The sequence below is a fragment of the Merops nubicus genome, unplaced genomic scaffold (assembly GCF_000691845.1).
Source record: "Merops nubicus isolate BGI_N331 unplaced genomic scaffold, ASM69184v1 scaffold21264, whole genome shotgun sequence".
NCBI lineage: Eukaryota > Metazoa > Chordata > Aves > Coraciiformes > Meropidae > Merops > Merops nubicus.
Window position 1 is genome coordinate 13100 of NW_008603854.1, and position 23019 is coordinate 36118.

The 23019-nt window shown below is 36.6% G+C and overlaps 1 protein-coding gene across 1 annotated transcript in view; it reads right to left on the minus strand.

The window, feature by feature from the left end:
- Positions 1-8430: 8430 nt before the first annotated feature.
- Positions 8431-23019, minus strand: part of LOC103771527 (WD repeat-containing protein 70-like) — a gene marked incomplete at its 5' end in the record, with an annotated part of 37268 nt that continues 22679 nt past the window's right edge. Inside the window, one exon of the mRNA XM_008938828.1 lies at positions 8431-8641. Within this exon, the coding sequence (XP_008937076.1) occupies positions 8431-8641 (211 nt within the window). The remainder of the gene's footprint in view (positions 8642-23019) is intronic.

Sequence of the window (23019 nt, forward strand, 5' to 3'; positions counted from 1 at the left end):
AGACATCAAGATTTAGAATTGCCTTTCATCACTATATTTGATAGTGCAAACATTTAGATAGTTCTTAACTATAAACTGTTTATTACATAAGAAAGAAATGCACTTAGAAATACAGCAGGGCACATTTTATCTTAGCATATGATTGACAGATTCTTTACTGCAGCTAGCTTCAGGGTATAGATAGTGATGTACTGACTAAACCAGACATATACAAAAAGGAATAAAATATGAATCTGTTAATATTTGCTGCTGGCAAGCTTGTGTGTGATTTCCAGTTTCTGGAGCAGAGGTCTGGCACATATACATACGGAATGAAAGGGTGGGATATTATGGATATGGAAAACTTACCTTAAGTTTGAAAGGGGAATATAGTATATTTGGATATACTTCATCTTGTATTTACACAAGAAATTTCCAGATGTAGCCAGACTGCCCTCTTCAAAGCATGAAGCAGGTTACATACTTGGGGGAAACTGGAAGATTTGCCTGCTCTTTAGCTGTAGTAGTGATAGTCAGCAAATTTAAGAATAGTCATTGTAAACTGTTTCTTTTAAATATTCACATTTCACTGGAGTAATTTTAATGCTGTGAAGATACCAATATAAACCCCAAATTCTATATAGCAAAACCAAAACAAAAAATACAAGTAGGAAAGTGAATATTCCATGGTCAAAATAATGAATAAAATCTAGCTGGTGTGAAAAGAGTGTAATTCGGAAATGCTGTGAGAGACCAAATGTCAAAGATACAGTTAAGATCTCTTCCTGGCAGAAACTGTACCTAAAAAGTCACATGCACACTACTAAAGCTTTCTGCTAGACAGACATAAGACATACATTTTGAGAATTTACTACAAAAAGCTATGTCTTTTGCATATGCTGACATGTAAAAAGCATCCTCGAACTGTGCAAAGATCCAACAATCTCATCTTCACAAAGCATGGGTATAAATCCCCTTAAAGAAACTTCCAATTAATGGGGAAAATATTTACAGCAAATCTCAGATCTTAGTAATAGTTTTCGTTACCCTGTCTTGGCAGTATCAACTGTAAAATCCATCAAGAGTAGCAAAATAAAAACTTTACCAAAAAAATTCCCAAATGAGATCTGGACTTGTATTCCTATTCCAAAACCAAAAGGTCACCCTATTTTGGCAAAAAAATCCCCAAATGTATCTCACGTGATCTTTTTGCATTATCTAAATCTGTGTCCTTAGTTGCACAGTGTTTCTTCAAAATGGCTCCAGTACTTGTAAAACTTTTCATCTCTAAAAACTCTACTTTAAAACTTCATACTGCACATGACAAAACTAAAGCTTAAAAAAACCCTTTCAAAGCAAACAATCACTAAATATAGAAATGTATTTATCTTACATCTATAAATCATGCAATTATTTGGAAAATACTTTTAACATGAGTATTTGTAATTAAAATGTACAGAGCTTAGATCTGCTTAACTTCAGTGCATACTGTGACATCCCACTTTTCCTCCCCTTACATTTTGATGATAGGGTGGCTTAAGGGCGACTGGAAAACAGGTTATCAGGATTATTACTTGATCACACCACTTTTGGGGATATTCATGTGGGTGGTATATTAGGACAGTGCTGGGTTTCATTATTGTGCATTTTAAGTTCTGTAAAATCACTTTGAGCTTTTGCTAAGTAATTTAGAACTGATCAAAATACTTTTAAATTGCTAACAGAATTTGCGTAAGGGTTTAAAAACAGAAAAAAATCACTAGCAAAGCAGTTCAGTAATAATGTAGTAGTTGCTCACTTTTAGCAGGAAATAGCTGAAAACTGGAGTTAAACACACCAGTAGGTCTTTTGTGAGACAAGAAATTTAAAAATAGAAGTTAATCACTAGATATAAAAATTCTCTGAGCACTGAATCAATTTGTGTTTAATGAGAATTAAATTATGTAGAAAATCATAAAACATTGTAACTTTCTTGTTCAGATTTACACTACATAAAAAGATAAACCTATTACAGATACATCTGTCAAAGCTAATTCTTCACTACTTATACTACAGCCATTAAATAGCTAAAAGCTTATAAAAATTACTTGAGGTTTCTAAACAGACCCAGTTTAATATAGCTAAGGGGACAAAAAAAAAAGACAAGATTTTGGGTGTACATGCTGTATTCTTACAGTCATTTAAAAGACATCACCACCCTTTACAAACTCTGCCTCCCCAACATCCTTGTCAATGTTTTTGTATTGCAGGTGCAATGATATACCATAAAATAAGTGGCATGTGAAATACAGTGACATGATTCAGGTTGCCACATGCAGAGAAGCTGTTTATGCAGTCCGAGACTGAATGAAGCCAGGAGAAGCTGGAGGTAAAAACAATACAACAGGTAGCCCCAGCAGGTGCTTTGAAAGACTAAGAAAGGCTAAGATATTTAGTTTTTTCACCCTAATAAATGATATTTGTAATCAATGAAACACACCTTTATAATTTCCTGTTTAGTGTGGAAAATGAAGGGAGCTTTTTTGTTCACTAAAGAGACTGCTTTCAATTTTAACTTACAGTAGATTTTTAACCTACCCACTGAGTGCAATAATAATCATTACAAAAATTATTTCAGTCTTTCTGTATCTCCATGAATGAGATACTCCCACTTCTAATCAGGAAAACTGGGTGAGAAATCTCAGGGCAGAGATTTACTGATTGCAAGACACATTTCATTCTTGATACTTAAGAGTGACTCTGCAGATCAGCTTGTTCAACAATATTTATTTCTACTGGTCTTAGAAAAAGCTCTGAATGGGCAAGCACAGGCAAAATGAGAAATTTGAACCAGTGCAAACTGCAGGTATATCTAGTGGTTTTACTGCAGTGTGCTGTTGTCCTTGACACCTGCGTATCAAAAATGTTCAAAGTTCTGTCTTATTTTGACTACTAATGCTCTTTAACTCACCACATTTGCCAGATACTTCTCAGAAATTTAAATTGAGAGAGTTCTAATGTGTTAGGTTATGATTAACTATTTTACACTGTTGTTTCCACTATTCACTGGAAGTCTGAAGGAAGTTATTTTTTATGTCCTTTGAAGCTGTTACTTTAAGCCCAGCTGACAGTGTTCATAATATTTCAAACACACTGACAGATAGTTCTGCTAATGTGCATCGTAAATGCACATGTACATGAACCTTAAAGAAAAACCGTGCACTAACAAAATAACATACGTGAGAAAATAACAGATTTATGACAAAACGAAAAAATCCTCTGAGGCAGGTGATTATAATGGATCATGATCATACTGAGGAAGTCTGGAGAAAAGAAAGGCAGAGCTGGAATGCATTTGGCTAACTTCAGCATTAGCAAGCTACCAATGTCAGTGTCACGAAGTAAAAGTCTTCCTCCAAAAGTTCCAAAAGTGTTTTTACTCTCACTACATACAGCTGGGAGACTTGGAATGACACCAAAAACACAGTGGAAGCAGAAAACTGAATGAAAACACTCATGGTGTACATTACTAGTCAGAACTAAAGAAGGGAATTTGATCATACACCAAAATCACTGCCTAGGCATAACAACGTAACTGAGATAAAAAAAAGCAGCGGATACTGAGTTGGCTCTAAGTGGCTTGGAAAAAAAAAACATTTATGATGCTAACTTACAGTGAACAGCCACTCTGACTTCAGCAGGTACAATAAGACATGGGATCAAAAAGATACTGTTTTTTTTTCAAATTAAAAAAAAAAAATATTTAATCACATGATTACAGACCGAGTTCTATACTGTTGAGCAGTGAACACAAGAGACATCTCATTGATGACGGGGACAACGCGACACAACAGGTTGATTTCTCATTTGTTAGCCCTTTGATAGATAGATCAGTGGGATTCCTGTAGTCAGGTGTAAAGTCAGCATGTCATGTGTGGAGCAGAGGATAATGAACATCTAATCAGAAGTCAGAACTTACGTCTACGGTGGCAATGAAGATTCCTGGAAGCTTTACCAGGGAGCTTCTTCCACCTTGTAAAGTGGTGTAGCCTTTCTGAACCCCCAGAGGAAGAGTGTTTTCCTATAAGCACTGCAGCAGTGTGCCTGCCTCGAATAAATGCCCTTTTTGCTCTAGGAAAGAGCATTATCAGACTCTCCTTCCTAGTGGGGCATCTACTTCTGCCCTTGCTACTGTTGCTTTCATGCCCTTTCTGTGAGAAAGCAGGGCCATTACATTCGCACAGAAGCGAAGAGAAAATTTCCTCCCTTGGAAAGCTCTGTGTTTGTCAGGAGGTATTTTACTCCAGTCAAAAATAAAACTGTTTTAAAACCTATACAGACACCAGGCTAACAGGCACCACGGATAGTACGTAGTGTGAGCACTAATATCTGGTAAGAACACCTTCCTGGATTCAGTTTGTGCTGTTACTGTCATATAGAGGAACAGTGGTACGGGTATTCAACAGCAAGGCTGAGACGACATTTATATTTTGCTTAAATGCAAAAGCAGTCAAAACAGGCCTTTATCAGATCATCTCTGGCATGACAGTATGGTCAGCTAAGTTACAGTTAATTTTAAACACCTTCCGGAACCTGTCCTCCTTCCTGCTGCATATGTGCCAAATCCATAGTCTAAAATAATAATGCCAGAATCATGACTAACTGATCAAATATAAGAAATTATAGCAACCATTTTCTGCTTTCAAACACTAGAGAATTTTTGTTACAGACTCTATAATAGAGTCTTCTCAAGTTAAACACAAATGCTGTCTTAATTTTGATTTGAAACAGAGCTGCACTGTAGTACAGCAAAATCTGTGTATACAGCTCTACACTTGTTTCAACAAAGTCAAATGATACTTGCTGGATGGAAATTAAATTTCATCATCAAAAATCAGAAGTTAACATTTCTTCTATATATTTCTTCAAGAAGTTTAATCCTCATGTCTTGTTTTGCCATAGCTTTAGCTATTTTCCTGTGTCACCTACAGTTCATAGCCCCAAAGGCGCACCACTCTGTCATGACTAAACATTTTCTTGCTCTCCTTTGCAAGCATCTCTGCATCCTGTCAGGCCAGTAAGTGCTTTCACCATTCCAGTGCAGAAGTCAATCCCATCCTCTTTCTGAATCTTACACTGCACACATGTTCCTTTTAATTTTTTTTTTCCTTACCCCTCCCCTCCACCAAATGTAAGATGAAGGCTTTTTTTAATTATTTTATCAAGATGTCTTTAGAAATGCTTGACTTTTAACTCCACATAGAGATTTCCAGGGGGTATCAGCAGTTTTAGACTAAAAAAACTATTTACACTGTTCCTTTACACAAAAATGTTGCACATTTCTTAATGACACCAACAAAAGCAGACACAAAAAATTCTTTAGGCTTTAAAAAATTAAATCCAAGGACACTACCAAGTTCATTTCCACTAGGAACTCAGTTCAGTCTTGCATTGTTATATAGGGGTCATCAGCTGGAAACTGCACAAGATGCACAGGATATACCTTTAAATTATTCATAATCACCTTAAACTGCACTCAATCAACATTGCAATATGTCATCTTACAGACACAGAAAAGTTCAAAAGGAAAAGCACATGAAAAAGCAGACTACCAAGAGAACTATTGTTAAAACTACACCAGAAAGCTTAATATTTCAATACTGTATATGTTAAAATAAACAACATACACAGGTGATGAAAGCCAGTCTCTGAAAAATTTATTATTCTGTTAGAACAAGTTTATACTTAGGATGAATTCTCAAGCTTCATGCCATTAGGAAGTTTTACTGGGTTTATAGTGGAAATAAAAACAGAAATAAAAATAGATGACAATCCAAAAATACAGGCTGTACTTTGAATATGATCAATGGACTTTCTTTTCCATCTATACATTCTCTTGCCTCTAGCAATCCAATTTTATTCACTCTTCATGAGCAGTTCCCTAAATTGCCTGTTATCCTTTTTACAATCAAATGTTTTGAAAGATAAAGTCGAACAGACTAACATAACTTGTATTTGTCCAGTATCATTTTCCAAAAGTCATCCTATGAATTTTACAGCTTTCAAGGACTGATGTCAGTTAGAGTCAAAGGATCCTCCCCCCTACTCCCCACCTCCTCCATAATCTTACTCTGTCTTCCAAAAAAAGTTGACCATAATCTCACTTTCTTTTCCTATGCATGCTGTAAGTACTCATCCAACTGAAGTGAGAGGGCCTTGGCATCTATTCTATGGGTAACATGGGCATAAAGGAGATGTGGATGGCTATTAGGATGATTCATTTTAAAAGCAGTAGAGCTTTGCCTAGTGAATTTGCACTTGACATTCCAAAATTAAACTCTAGAACTGAACTGGTTTGTACACAACGTAACAATACACAACGAAACAGGGAGCACTGATTGTTTTAAGCTTCAAATTATAAAGTAGTAGTAACAACAGTATTTATTCTTCATTGGATTCGTAACTACTGGCAATTCAATTGTGTTAAATATGAACAGAAGAAATTATATAGTGTATTTCATAATTTTAAAGAACTTGAAATAGTTCCCATTCTGACTCACTCTGACCACGCTGCATTTACATGAAATGTTCAAATTTGCCTCACTGTTAATTTTTACACACTGGACAATGTAACAACAATTGTCATTTAATGTACAGCATTACTTTTACCCTCACCCACTTTGATGCGATTGTCCTCTGCCTGTTATCCAGATGAGTAACTGATTTCAATATGAAGCTTTATGAGTTACTGCTTAATGTATTTAATACCTCAAACAGGGTAACATCATGCCCGTCTTTAAAAAGGGTAAAAAAAGAAGATCCTGGGAACTACCAACCTGTCAGCCTCACCTCTGTGCCTGGGAAGATCATGGAACAGATCATACTAGAAGACGTGTTAAGGCACATGGAGGACAGGGAGGTAATCCTAGGTAGTCAGCATGGATTTAGTAGGGGCAAGTCCTGCCTGACCAACCTAGTGGCCTTCTACAATGAAGTGACTGCATCAGTCAACAAGGGAAGACCTATGGATATTTTGTCTATCTGGACTTCTGCAAGGCCTTTGGCACTGTCCCCTGACAACATCCTAATCTCCAAATTGGGGAATTACAGGTTCAGTAGGTGGACTGTTCAGTGGACACAGAACTGGCTGGATGGCCACATCCAGAGAGTGATGGTAAGTGGTTCAGTGTCCACATAGAGGATGGTGATGAGTGGTGTCCCTCAAGGGTCTGTGCAGGGACCAGTGCTGTTTAATATCTTCATTAATGATATTGATAGTGGCACTGAGTGCACCCTCAGCAAGTTTGCGGATGATACCAAACTGGGTGGTGCAATTGATATGCCAGCGAGACAGGAGGCCATCCAGAGGGACCTGGATAGGCTGGAGAGGTGGGCCCAGATGAACCTCATGAGGTTCAACAAGGCCAAATGCATGGTCCTGCACCTGGGCCAGAGTAAACAGCCCTATCAGCATAGGCTGGGAGAGGGTCTACTGGAGAGCAGTCCTGTGGAAAGTGACTTGAAAGTGCTGGTGGATGATAAACTGGACATAAGCCAACAATGTGCAATTGCAGCCCAGAAGGCCAATCACATCCTGGGTTGCACCAAAAAAACTGTGGCCAGCAGATGGAGAGAGGTGATCCTGCCCCTCTACTCTGCCCTGGTGAGACCTCACCTGGAGTGCTGTGTCCAGCTCTGGAGCCCCCAGCACAAGAAGGACGTGGAGCTGTTGGAGTGTGTCCAGAGGAGAGTCACCAAAATGATCAAGGGATTGGAGCACCTCTCCTATGAAGACAGACTGAGGGAGCTGGGGCTATTTAGCCTGAAGAAGAGAAGGCTCTGGGGCTACCTTATAATGACCTTCCAATACATGAAGGGGCCTACATGAAGGCAGGGGGAAGGTCTATTCAAAAGGGTTTGTAATGATACGACAACGAGTAATGGTTTTAAACTAGGAAAGGATAGATTCAGACTCAGTATTAGAAAAAAATTATTTAATATAAGATTAATAGATCATTGGAATGGACTGCCCAGGGAGGCACTGGATGACCCAACCCTGGAGTCACTAAAAGGCAGGCTTGATAGGGCCCTGTGTGACCTGACCCCAGTAGAGGTGACCAGATGACCTCTACATGTCCCTTCCAGCCTAAAACACCCTATGATTCTATAATTTTTAATTACTTAAGAATCAACAAGACATTACAGACTTTTTACAAGCATCGCATCTTAAAGGAATACTATATAATTATATTTAATATAGGTATGTGGCTGATTTGCAAAAAACACAAACAAAAAAAAACCCAAACACCAGACTGCCAAAAGTTTTTGCTCAGTGTTTTGAACTGAATAATGAAGGGCACACTGACTGATCAGTTGTAGAAAGGCAGAAGAAATATTACGTAGTTTGCCTAAATATAAGTATAAAAGTACCAAAATGTATTTTATCAGCTTCAACATTCAACACTTGTTATATTAGAAGCATATATTGATATCAAACACTGGACTTACACTCATATTCCTGTCCCAGATCTGGATGGAGCCATCTTGACAGCCAGCTGCAATAAGTTTACCATCTCTGCTGTATGTGCAAGTTGTAGGAATCACCCGTTTACCTTGAACTGATCGTGGTTTAAATATGCTTTTGTGCTTTTTTTCATTGTTAACATCCCAGGTTCTCACAGTTCTGGAAAAAGGTTTAAACAAAGAGTTGTTTTAGATAAAGTTAATGCATATGAAATAATTCTTCTTTGAATATAATCAAACACCTTCTCTAGTATAAATGGCATATAATATTATTCAAATAAAGTTGTCATGGCAAAATAGCATTTAAGATATAGTACTGCAGCCAAGAAACTAACATGGCAACTTTCCAAGACAGACACATCCTATTACTAACATGTATATGAAGGTTAAAAAAAAAAAAAAAAGAAAATCACTTCTTCACAAACTCTTATGTAAATACATGAGATTATTTACAATTGCACAAATGACGAAAGGTTAACATACAGGTACTACACAGGTACTACATAATCTCCACGGTCACTGCAAATCAGGAAGATGAAAATATTCAGTGCTTTACAAGAACAGAGACTGTAGGAAACAAGCATGAATGCTTATACAAATTCATTAACTGAACAGACTGTTTTAATTGTTCCACATCATAAGAATGGACAAAACTGCTCTTAACTGTCAGTATTGCAGACTGTCTGGTTATTATTCTTTTCTTTGTCTTAAAAATGCATTCTAAATAATTCATTGCAATAATATTGTAGTTTTCTTCCAATAATCCTGTAGGTCTTACAGTTCTGTTCTACAAGTGTTCTTCATGTACTTTATAAAGACTAATTTATGTAATATTGTTCTTTCACGTGGAGTTTTTCCCACGTTATCAGCAAAATAAATACATACTTTTTTTTTTTAATGGAAAAAGAATATCTGCCTGGATCTTTAGTGTTTCTTAGATACATAAAAACATCAAAATGAGAGAGAACCAAAACACTGAGATACAGGTGGACTCTTTAAACTGTCTTTGATTCAAATGTTTTCTGTCCATTTACTATATTGAGTTTCTTCCAGATAAAAAATTCAAACCTCTTCTGGCATCTAATGCAGAGAAGAGTTTCAGGATTTGGCAAAGGAAGGAAAACCATTCATTTAGAAAGAAAAAAAATCACTAAGTTTGTGACCATCTCATTTTTTCAGACTATACAAACATTGCCTATGATACAACAGCATGTAATTCACTGGCGTCTACCAAATCAAGTACCATCTCAGCAAGGCTTCCATTTCTTCAGAACAAGACAAGACACTGTGACACAACAGTAGCAAATTCCACCACATCTACAAGACCAAACAGGCTACAGAGCCAACCAATACATAATTCTAGGGGTCACCTAAATAAATCCATGCTGCTATATGGAGAATGTTGCCCAGCAAGGTCAACGAGTCACCTTTCTTGGAGTTATTCAAAATCTGTCTGGTCACAGCCTTGTTCTAGGTCTCTAGGTGTCTTTGAACAGTATGGTTGGATTAGAGGATCTTCACAGGTTGCTTCCATTCTCAACCCTAACATGATTCAGAGATTCCCCTTTTCCTCTCTATGTGCTGTCAAGAACCATCTCAGTCTCCTACCTTTCAACAGCCACAATGACACTTTCTCCCAGTCTTGTATTTACTTAAAACTTGAGCCTTTTCCCAGTCTCTTTCCCCCACAACATTGAATCTTTCCAGAATCTCATTTAAATACCCTGTGCCTCCAGCTTCTCTTCACCTCCTGTAAAGATTATCTCCCGCTGGAAAGCTGCTGCTTTTCTTACAGTGCAAGTTTCCCAGGACTGCCCTGGCATAACCACTTCTCAGGTGAGATACCTGGTGACATGGCTTTGTGCAGGGAAGAGCAAAGCTCGCCTCTCAGTTTGCCTTTTTATCTAAGATGCCTCACAAACATTTCAGCTGCAATTCCAATAACAACCTCTGAGAATCCTTCACCATCCCAATTCTTCATTTCTGCTAGCACAAAAAGGCTTTTTTTAAGCCTTCAGTCTCCTCTTTTTAGGGCTTAATGTGTTGTCAAAACCCCAGGCACAACACTATAAGGCATATTCAAACCTTCTTATTCATTTTACCTATCAACTGTGAAGAGAGCAATAACACTTGTATAGTTCTAGCTCTTATAACACAGATCAAAGAAATACAAGCCATAAATCAACTGTAATACCAGGAGGTCAGTTAAAAAAAAAAAAAAAACAAGTTTCCTGAGCTGCTGTTTCTGCTGCAGAGAGTTGGCTACACTCGCTCACATAGGAGTTATATGCCCTCTATAAAATGCTCACAAAGCCTATGGTAAATGTTTAACATCACTGATATGTTTTCTTAATGTCCCCACACTGAATGTATTTTTACTGTTTTCTTGCTGCTACAGGATCTAAGTATAAAACCTTCCTTACATTTAAAAAAAAAAAAAAATAGCGATCATCTATGTATTACTTAGAAAGTGATTATTCCCAGAGAGCCCTTAACTACTGAGCTAAGGGTGAGCTCTCTAATCTCTTCTTTCAGTTCAGATCTTTTAGGTATTTTATTTATTTATGGAAAACACTTCCAAATTTTGTTTTAAAATTAACAACATACTGCAAACACATCTCTTAATAACCTGGACAAAATTGCAGCTTACTATACAAATTAATCAATCAGCCCATGGTTTCTGATTGAATCACCAGCAACCAAAATATGAGGAGTCATCTATGAACCACATTTCATATTTTTCTTCAGACTAGCAATGGACTAGAAACATAGGGACTGCTGAAGGACCTCAGAGAGATACTTTCACTGCCCCGTTCTAAGGGCCTTCGTCACACAATCTGGGTATGACAGACTAATTTGTTCTGACATTCCCCTTTTACCTTCTATGTTCTGTCAATAACTATTTGAGCATCCTGTCTCTTCTTTCACCAGGCACTTGAATGCTTCCCCTTCCCCTTCACCCCACTCCACTGTTGACACTTATAACTTACTCAAAGCCTTTTTCCAGTCCCTTTTCCTTACAACACCGAATACTTCTTAATATGTAACTCCTCTAATTCTAGCCAGAAGGAGAGGGGGGATAAATAGGAAAGGAAGAACATATACCCAAATAATTTACTTTCTGGAAGTATGTCTTTAAACTGGCAATATGACAAACAAATTACAACTAAGGCTGTTTCTGTATTTTCTCTCCCCTTCTGCTACTAACCCTTAGTCACCATGCAATATCACCAGTCAACTCAAGAGAGCATAATTCCAAATTATGCCTCCGGTTCTCTAAAGAATATTTTCTACCATGTAATGATTCTTCCTCCTTCTCCTGAGACATAAGGAAAAAAATAACTGAGATTCCATTACAGAAGTCCCACTTTCACTTTTTAACCTATTCTAGGTCCAATCTAATGTTGTTTGTGTTGAAACAAATACAAAAATTTACCCCTGGATCAAACAGATCAGTTCCAGGAGATTCATTTTGGTCAAAGCAGCTTCCTACTAGGACTAGCACCCTTGGCCGAAGTTGGAGATGAAAGAGTAACAGTTTCATGCTCTATGCTGCAGTATTTAGCAGAAGTATAATAATAATATTTATCTGTTGATACGTATAACCAAGATACTTTTTAACTCCACTGGAAACAAAAAGAAAACGTTTGCTGAATTAGGCATTTTTCCACCTGAAAGCAAACTATATTTAGTGAAAGTTTGTTCTTTACTAACAACAACATATAGGCATTTTTTTAAAAACTATCCCTCCAACACAGAATGTTATTCTTTCACCATATCAAATTTTAATATACTGAATGATATGCACAGCCACATAAATATTTCTAATTGTTCTTTCATAGATGTATTTTCAAAGACAAATTCCACAAAAAAGGTTTCATATACACAAGTTAAACTCATTTTAAATGGTGGATTCCACATGTGCAAAACAGATTTTATGAAGTTCTATATTTGCCAAGAGCAACTCAAAGCAACTTAGGAAAGCACGGGAATGTTCTCTTGGAAAGGTAACGTGGATATTTTCATTACCACTGAGAAGCTAAATGACCCATAATAAATAACTAATTTAATTACTGGGGTTCCAGGATGGGTTGTGGGTTTTTTTCCCCACAAGTTTTTTCTCTTTCCTCCTCCTGCCCCCTTTTTTCAAACGTTATGATGTTATTACTAAGTCAAAATTTTTAATAAAATTAATTATTGGCAATGCTGCTGTATTGCACAAACTATTGAAGGTATTTATGTGGCAGCACTTCCCAGCCTGCAAGCATGGAAAACTTCTCCAAGTCCCGATTCAGCAAGCCACCGCCCATTCCAGTACTATTCTAACACAGTCTGTTGAAATTCATGGAGTGAACCAGTTTAAACACTAAAAAGCCTGATCTCTCAATTTCCACTAAGCTTCTCTGCCTGTACCATCTCCTCTGACTTTACAAGAATGCAAAACTGTCTTGCAAAATATTAAATGTTATTGGCATAATATAATATGAATATACTAAGCCTATTCTTACCACACTTAAAATGCAAAAAAAAAAACCAGCAAGAGAATACATTACTGCTAAAAGTACAGATGAGGCTTAATGTTGTTCATCTAGTAGCTATATTACAATGCTTATCTTTGCCATACATTACAATGCCTACCTCTGTAATATAAGGCTGTCCAAAAAGTCTACCTTGGAAAGCTCTAACATACTTTAAAATCACCATACAAATACTGCTGCAGTGGAATTTACCATCAGAGCAAAGAATTCTGGCCATCTTAACAGTGATAGAAAACACATTTTTTGAAGTGTTAAATTAAGTTTCTTTATAAAAAAAGTAACTAATCTTAAAGCAAGGTTTTTTTTTCATCTTTTTATGACATGAAAAATCCTGGCCTACGCAAGATTGAAATTAAGGTGCTTACATAATACAGTGGAAAATTACTTGAAGCACTGTAAAAAGAAGAGATAGATAAAAAATAGCCCAAAAGTTCTGCCGAGATGCACTTTGTGCATATGGTGGTACAAGACTATGTCAGCAACAAAACTTTCATTATTGTATTCTCTTTGCACTCTTTCAGCAAAAGTGAGTTATAGGCTTCTTCTCTTGAGCACATGGGAGCAAATGAATATTGAATCACTTGCCAGTATTGAAAATATTTGTACACATGAACAGATGGAGAAATCTAGAGAAACTTTCCATACTTATTTGGCAACAAAACTTCTACATAAGCTACCTACTCCTAGCATCTGAACAGAGTTAAAATAATCTAAACCAGAATACAGAAAAAGTCATATCCAACATAAGTAAAATAATAACCAAAAAAGGAACTGACAAAAAAATTGACAAAACTTAATAATTAATAATTCCTCAGCTTGTCTGTTACTTATATAATCCTTAAATGTAAAACAGAAATAGAAATTTGAACAGATTCAACATTTCACCAGCGTAAGTAACAAACAAGACCATCACTGTTAATTTTTATGTGGTATGCAGCAAATGGATTGAAGCAACTATGGAACTCTGTTTTTCTCTATTTCCAAATAAAACTGCTATCCATTTTGGGTATAAGAAATTACCATCATTTGGGTAATTACAGTTGAACTATAATTAAGGGAGGGGGGTTGGAGGGGGTTGGAGTGAAGGTGGGGGGATAGTGGTGTATAGATTAATATCTTGTAACAAGGAATGGGAAATACTCCCCTTGTCCCATCTAAATGAATTAAAAAGCAACCAATTCAAAACTGAAATGACATATAAGCATATCTGAGAGAGCATGGAGAGTAGATGTGCTGAGTTACTAAGTAAAAATCCTGCTTTTGGGCAGTGTATGCAAGATTTGAGAAAAACTAAATTAGAAAAAGAGACAGTGAAGAACTGACTATGACTTAAGTATTGATTGGGTTAAGAAACCAGAACTCCTAATGGACTCCATCAAGGAGAAGAGTAGAGATGGAAAGAGACAGACTGGAAGAACAGAATATAACAGTTACAAAGTCATGCCAGATTTGGTATGATGGTTTTCAAGTCAGCTGTACAGCATGTTCCCAAAAATAAAACAGCCAGCAGCAGCAAATACTAGCAAGTTATGACATACAATCACTTCTGGCTGAGGAAGTGGCCAACGGTTGCATTCAGATACATGGAATAACCCACCAATGCATCTCTACAGCCCCTTTCAGGTTATAATGAATGTGCAGTTGTAAAAACTCAGTAGAATGCTTTACAACAGAAGCTCCTACAGCATAAGAAGTCTTCTACTGTTGAAAGGCAAAGTTTACAAGCTTTACAAACTGAGTAATTTTTGTGTTTTCTCAGATTAGACCACTGGTCAGGATGCTAATACAAAAAGGCATTCTTCAAAGGGCTAAGAATTTAATAGTAGTAACAGACTTTCTAGAAATAAGCTGCTAATTAACATACTGCAAATCTTACCAACATAGTATTGACCATACAAGCAGAACTCTGATTTAGAAATTACTTTAAATCATTCAGCCATCCAGTCCCTTCCTTCCTTAAGGTTATCAACAAGAGAAAACAATCTCTTCAGTCCACGCAATGAACTAGGCCCCTGCCATAAACTGGTGAACAAGACGACATCTATGAATCTCTTCCTTGCTTCAACTTTTGCCTTACAGGAAGTGTATCCATGGAGAATATAAGCACAGCTGGAGACAACTAATGTATAAAGCAATATATGAAAAGACTGTTTTCTCAATAATTTCTATATCAGCAGATCCTGTACATAGTTATATTGTATTTGCATATGAATTACATCTCTATTTCAGCTATTCCTTTATAAGTGCCTGTCCAAAATAATGGAAAAAATACCATGTGGTATCTTGCCCAATAAAAAAAAATACATTATTTCTTTCCAAACATGTAAATTTCCCCAATGTATTTTCCAATCAGCTCATCAAAAAACCAAGTCCAAAATTCCATCATTCTTAAATTCAAAAAGGGCAGCAGATATATTTCACACATCACAATGGCAGAGAGAAGGAATGACAAAATACAACATGAAAAAAAATCCTGCATTATAAATATTGACATTGATCAACTGTCAACAGCAGCTGTTGAGGCACAGGAAGAAGCAGTCATACAAACGGGAGGACTCCAGAATGGGTCATAAAAGAAATTCCAGGATTCCTGCTCTAGATTCCCCACTGCCCTCCCTTGTGAATTCCCACTGAATTATACTGTGCAATGCAAAATTGAGATAAGTACTTTGCAATTAACTTCAAAGACTCATAACACTTTAATTCAAACCACTAAGTTTCACCTAGGACCAAAATGTTTTACAAGATACTTTCTTCCTTTTAAGAAATACTTTTATCTAGACCATTTTTAACTTTTCAACAGATCGTCAAACTTTAAACTACAGTTGCTCTAAAAGTATCCACAGAATACATTTGTTTTCTTGTATCTGATTTGGTTTGCTAAATGATTTACAAATAGCTATTTCAAGACCTATACAAGTGTTCTTACATAATTAAAAGCAGCTAGAAAACGTATTACGTATAAAATACATCATTTTTACTAACAGATGAGGATACGAGCAATCTTCTCAGAAGGGAATCGCCACCCTGGAAGACAGGGTAACACATTAAAATATAAATCACATAGAGAAAGGTAGAACACCAAGAGGAAGATAAACAATAGAAAATTTTGATTAAAATCAAAAGAATATTATTACTATATGACTTTTCCATTAACAGTTATTGGAAAGTTCCAATGCAGCTTGTCACCAGAATTTTATTCACTTCAAAACAAATAATCTGAAAGTAAGTAAAACAAAGGTCTTGGTGTGAGAAACTTTACAAGCTCAGAAGAAAAGATATAAAAAGAGTTATTATGAGAACAAACATACAAAGGAATATGGAAGTGGAAAATATATCAACTGTGGAAAACAAAAAAAAATGTTAGCTTAGTTAACTGCTGGACAGAAAGCAGCAGTAGAGCATATGCAGGCATGCAATTATTATTCCAGTGAGAGTCCATACTTCTAAAGAAATAGAATTTGGATTCCACATACAAATTATATTCAGTGCTGCTTAGAATACAAAAAAATACAAGAAATCTAAAGAACATTACATTCTGAGGACAGGATAACTGTACAGGGTAGGGGGAGAAAAAATCCACCACCATCAAATCAAATAAATGGCTTCAAAAACCAATGCACAAGAATAAATAACATAAAAGGAAAATTATATCAATTAAAGCTTTAGATATGGTTGAGAGGAGAATACACGGTACTGGACACTATCTTAAATACATGCAAATTCTGTAGAAGATAAATTGGAAGGGAAATCTTTGAAGTACTAGGAAAAAAAAGCACACATATGTTCCAGATACTGTTTAGATTCCCAAAAGAGTGATACAGAAAAAGGCCTCTTCAGACTAAGAAAATGTCTTCAAAGTACAGGCAGATACTGTACTGAAAACAGGGCTCATACCTTAATGAAAAAAAAAACCAACATTTAGGTGTTCAAAATTGTGCGGCTGTGATGGATTCTTCCTTGAAGAATTCATTCTCAAGTTTAACTTAAGGTAGTTGTAATGGATTCAGTCTATTTGACAGAACAGCTTCCATGGGCAAATACACAGGCAAAATTGAATGTGCCCATCATGCTCAAATGCCTGTAAGTTTTTCTCCCGTAGTATTTCCTTTTGTTTTCCTCTAAAACACTGACTATATCTGATTACATCAGTGGAGAAAATTCAGGCAACTAGGCTACACTAAAAGAAAAAAGATTGTTAGTTTTGAATAACTTTCTCACTGGCACTGACAGCTCATTTGCTGTGTTTCTTACTGATAAAGCCTTCACACAAAAATCTGGCTGAAGAGAAGGAGGTTGTTTTTCTTTACATTAGCCATTATGTTGACAGTCATAGATGTCTGCAACAAAGCATATCACTAAGCAAGTCTTCAGACAACCATGCACAGAGCAGGTAAGAGAACCATCCCCTTAAAATCTTTGCGTTTAATGATTTTACTGAAGTACATTGAGCTCTGTAAAGAGTCAATACGCTTTTGAATTAATAATTAAAAATCTATGTTAATGTGCTATTTAAATAAAAAAACAAGCACTGGTATGTTCCTGAGACTATGCAGCACTTGGCAGACAAGAAGTCCTTCACTTACTGCTTCAGCAACATCTAACTTCAGTATTACTATTCCTATGCAGAACATTACATCAATTACAGATATTATGTGATATACTTCTGAAAGCTGCAATAGTAAAAAGTCGTACAATTCTGTGTATTTTCCAAATAGGGCAAGAAGGCAATAAACTGAGATCTCATCTCTCACCTAGTAAAGATAAGGATGGGATGTAATCAATCTCCCTATGGGGTACATCTGATTAAGATCAAAGGGGAAGTATTCTGGTAAAGAACATCTCAACAGTTCAAGTTACTGTCACCTGCAGGAACTGAAATGACTCAAGAGCAGTCTTGCATGATACTGCAAAAGCAAGAAGAGTAAATCACTAGGAAAACAGGATGCTTTCTAAAAAGCTGATTAGTCATGGCTATAAAACAGTTAGTGGTCATTTGGATCTCAATTTCTTCTTCACCTCAATATACAACTTAGAATGGCGGTAACATTTAGCAGAACTCTCCATTAAAGCAGTGAAAAATCAACCGAAATTAAAGCAGTCAAGCAATTAAAAGCTCTCTGAGGCAACATGTAAGCTGATCCTATATGCATGACAATTAGTTTTAACAGGTTTTGCTGTTGTCTCAGATATCACTTGCAGCAACTTTTCTGCAGTTCCATTAGCAATGAACCACAACCTAATGGAGGTAACATATGAAAGCACACTAATTCTTAAACATATTTTGATTTTTAAAGTTACAGAATGTATTCTAAACAATGTAAAGTTTAACTCAGCTGTATAGATTAACTATGCAATTTGAGCAACAGAAAATGTTTAGAGTTCTACTTCCTATTTATGGACAAAATAACAGATTTTGTATGCTGGAGTACAATCTTCATAAAAACTTAGGAGAGGCTTATGAAGAACAGGCTCAACTGTAGTGCATAAAGTATAATACAAATCTTTAAAGGTATTATATTTTCTGGAGTACACACCAAAGTATAAGACACCTCCTTCTTCCTCCCAAAAAATCAGAAAGGAAGATAGCATCTATTCTGGAGAAGAACGATGGTTCTTAGCCTCAGGTCTCCAGAGTCATGATACAGTATCTGTCCAGATAATCATGCAGAGCATAATTTTTTCATATACTTGTCAGCTTGGTACGCTCACATCATACTATTCCTGCTACTAAAAAACCCTATATATTAATTTCTGACATCTGTGTAAGGGAACAGTTTAAAGCAAAATGTTAGTGGACAAATCAGTATTAAATTTTATTGTTTCTCAAGATGAAAACTAAGAGACTTAAACTCCCTTATCAGTTACATTTTCCACATGGAGGGAAACCTATTTTTTTTTTTGGAACTGAAAATGTGTGGATTTAAAATTAACAAGGCAGGACATAAACAACTAAAAAAATATTTTTAACAATGCTTTTTCCTTTTAAATCAGAAAGACCGGAGAATTTGTTTCACAGCCAAATGCAAGCAAAAAAAATCAATTATCTCTAGACCTTGAACATGTTACGTTTTAATGCTCACCTTCTGTTTGCCTTATGCCCTGAAATTTCAGTCTGTTCAGAAACTCATCTTTTAGTTCACTGCACAGCCTGCTGCTACATGAGTAATCTGATCTAAGCTGTCCTTGCACTAAGCAGGAGATGGAAACAGATAACCTCCAAAAGTCCTCTTCAACCTAAATTATTCTGCGACTCAAGAAAACTTGAAAAGGTGCTTTACAATGCATTTCAAGCATATGTATCCTCTTGGCAGGGACCCACACTTCTTTTACCTAAAATTCTGTTAACAAACATGTATCTATTCACAGCTTCATGCCATTTCCTTGTGCCTGGCCACTGGTCACTAGAGAGAGGAGATCAGCACCTCCCCCTCCACAAGGAAAGTGTAAACTGCCATGAAGGCACTGCATAGCCTTCTGTTCTCCAAGGTGAACAAGTCAAATCACCTCAGCTACTGCTCCCAAGTCTTGCCTTCAAGGTACTTCACCCTCGGTCACCCTCCTCTGGACACAATAGAATAGCTGATGTCCTTCTTACACGGAGTTGTCCACCACCGCGCACAGTACTCGAGGAGGGGCCGCACCAGTGCAGTGCAAAGCGGGACAGTCACCTCCCTTGCCCACCTAGCTAGGCTGTGCTTGATGCACCCCAGGACACGGTTGTCCCTTTTGGCTGCCAGAAACCCATTTACTGTAACTCTTTGAGTCTGACCTGTCAGCCAATTGCTCAGCCTATGTATTACGGACTTGTCTAGCTGTGTGCTGAACATTTTGTCCAGAAGATGACTGTGAGAGATAGTATGAAAAGTTTTGCTCAAATCCCCAGACCACCACATCTACTGGCTTCCCTTGGTCAACTAGATAAGTGACCCTGTCATAAAAGGAAATTAAGTTGGTTAAACAGGGCTCTCCACTTGTGAACCCATGCTGGCTATGATCAATGACTGTGTTGTCTCTCAAGTGTTTTTCATTAACTCCCAGAATAACTTTCTCCATCATTTTACAATGAAAGTGAAGACTGACAGGCCTGTAATTATCAGGGTGCTCCTTCTTACCCTTCTTGAAAATTAGGACGTTTGATGGTTTTCACTCAGTTGGAAGCTATCAGTGAAAAGCAAGTTCAGGATGCTTTCTGTGTTCAGTTTCTTCCTACTAAAGCAAAATGCAGCTAAGAAAGCTCTTAAAAATAAGCCATTCCTGAAATACAATTTTTGATTTTGTTTTTATAATTTTAGGTATAAAATCCAAATGTGTTTGCTCTTGAAGCAACAGAACTATCAATAACAGATGCAAACATGCCAGACTAGTGGTCCCAGGCTGGATTTGGCCTATTCCACAGCCCCATCACTCCTGGCACCCTCAATTTTTTTGAAAGGTAATCCAGCTTTTAGAAGTGCATGAAATGTCAAATACTACTCTTGCACATACCTATGACTGCTTGTTTAGATCCACAAGCTACTGCTGCTTTTATGTAGCCCAGGATAGACATTCCTAAGTGTCCATTTAGTTCTCAACATTGAAAAAGCTGAATCATCTTGTTTGAAAGTATGTACAGCAGCTGCAGAGGAGTCAGTGCCAGGACAGTAAGTTTACCAAATAATTTGAGCCTTTGGTGAAATCATGCTAAGTTGTAATCTAAGTTTACAAAACCAGTTCAATTTCTGAATGGAGGGGGAAGAAAAAAAAAAAAAATATTCATGCCATATCTGCTTTGCTCACTTCCATATGAACAACACAAACAACTTCACAACTTACTTAAGTCACTGCATTTATACACACACCAGATAAATGTGCAGGTATGTGTATTTCAAAGTATTGCGAGGGAACCACAAATTCTTAGTTAATGATCCATCACCACTGCATGAATTCCCTAACTTTTCCCATCCAAGTTTCTCTGTCTTACAGTGACAAACAGAACGAGCTTCCCCTATTTCATATATTAAACTGGAAGCCATGGGTAACATGAAAAGCAACATGTTCTAGTCTTGGAATCAATATATGAGACTACGGGTAGAATCTCAAAATTAAATTGGAAGACCCAAGCATAATGCTTAACTGAAAACCTAGTCCTCAGCAAAAGTTTGTGTTTACCTGAGCTGCAATGTAGAAACCACTTAAATTTCACTTCAACCATGCCATATGGAAAGCAAGAGTTATGTTCCTGTCTGTATGTGTAAATGCATCAGGATTTTAAAGTTAAAACCATTCCACTCGTTCTAGGGACAAAGCACAAGCTCTGCCACATCCCCAGAGCCAAGGACAATGTAACAGCAAGACTTGCTTAAATCAGTGAGGAGAAAGAATTGGCTCATTTTTGCATGGTTTGGTCTCACATTTTCTCTGTATTGCAGCAAGCTGGGTTTTTTTTCAGTTTGCAATTTTTTGTTCTTATCTACCTGAAACTTTATGAATCCTTTAATAAAGAAATTACGCAGTAAAAATGTCAGCTGAAAAAAGCTCTCAAAAGCAAGCTTTTACAACTGACTGCATTTTTTATTACAGCTGCTAACGTTTTAATAAAGAAAAACTTCAGAAAAATATTAATGTAAACGTACATAGTTTATAAAGACAAAAATAGCTTTACTAACCCTTTTGTAAACATACAGCTTTCAGCAAGGGCCAGCACAGTCATTATTCAAACTCCTCTTAACCAGGCCTGCTCATGTTCTGTGCTCTCTTAATCAGCTCTGCACTGCATATATGTCTATAAATAGATAAGTTAGTCTAGGAAAAGCCATCCTCACATATCTGGAGTGGACTTCACACCTTTACACATCAAGACAAAAAGCAAGCTACGAAGTAAGTGCAGTGTAAATTATTACACACGTGCAAGATAGCAGCAATTTCTTGACGAAGGCACCTGTTGTATTATGGACAAGTGTCCAGAGTTAAATTTGACTAATTGTGGGAGATTTTCACAAGAGCAATACAACTTTGCCCCTACACAATCAAATGGTCCCTCATCCTTCAAAATACCATGCTCCTATGCCAAAGGATGAGAACTCACACTGTTACAAAGAGAGAAGAAAGAAAAAAGACACTAGAATTTAACATAATTGAAATGTAACTCCTAAGCCTCAGTAGCGGAAACAGCTGAATTGCTACAGCTGAAATAAAAAATAAAACAGGAACTACATAAAGGATAGAAAAATCCTCCTGCATAACTTGATTTTCAGAAATACCAATTCTGCTTTAATTTTACCTCATGCAACAAGTTTTTGGATAATCTGCATGATATTTCAATGTAGGCATTTACGCGGTAACTCTACAGTATACAGAGTATACAAAATACTGGTTAAACCTGGCTTGTGTGGAAGCAAAAAGAATCATATTTTACATAGGTAAAAACTGAGATAAAGAACTAAAATCTCTGTAACTGACAGAGGAATAATTAATAAATAAATATTGTGACTGAGTACCACATTACCAGTCCTTTACTTTTGGAAGCCTTGCAATATTTTATACTTTCCTTGATATTATATTTCCTTTGTACTTATTCTTGAAAGTCGTAGGCTGCACAAGTAATTCAGCTTCCCCTTGAAAGAACTACAAAAAGCTTGGAATATTCATATTAAGCAAGTTCACACTAAAGGCTCAGAAGCAGGGAAACAAATAAGCAACCTGTTAAATGCTTAATTTATTTGTGTTTTGAATAAATGGATATTATATTTCTACTTGAAAAACTATGTGGCATTGTCTAAGAAGTAATTATCTGTCTGCTTCATTCCTAAACCATTCATTTGAATGTAGCCTGGTAAGAAGGCTCTTTAAACCAAGCCTCTAACTTTATACAAAAGCAGATGAGTAATGTTCACATCACTCATTCCACCTATTCTGTCATAAGGGTGCTAACCTTCAGCAAAGGATAAAAAAGATAAAGATAATTTGCATGTGGAACAGCTACTTTACAGCTGCATGGACTGTTTACCAAAATATCACA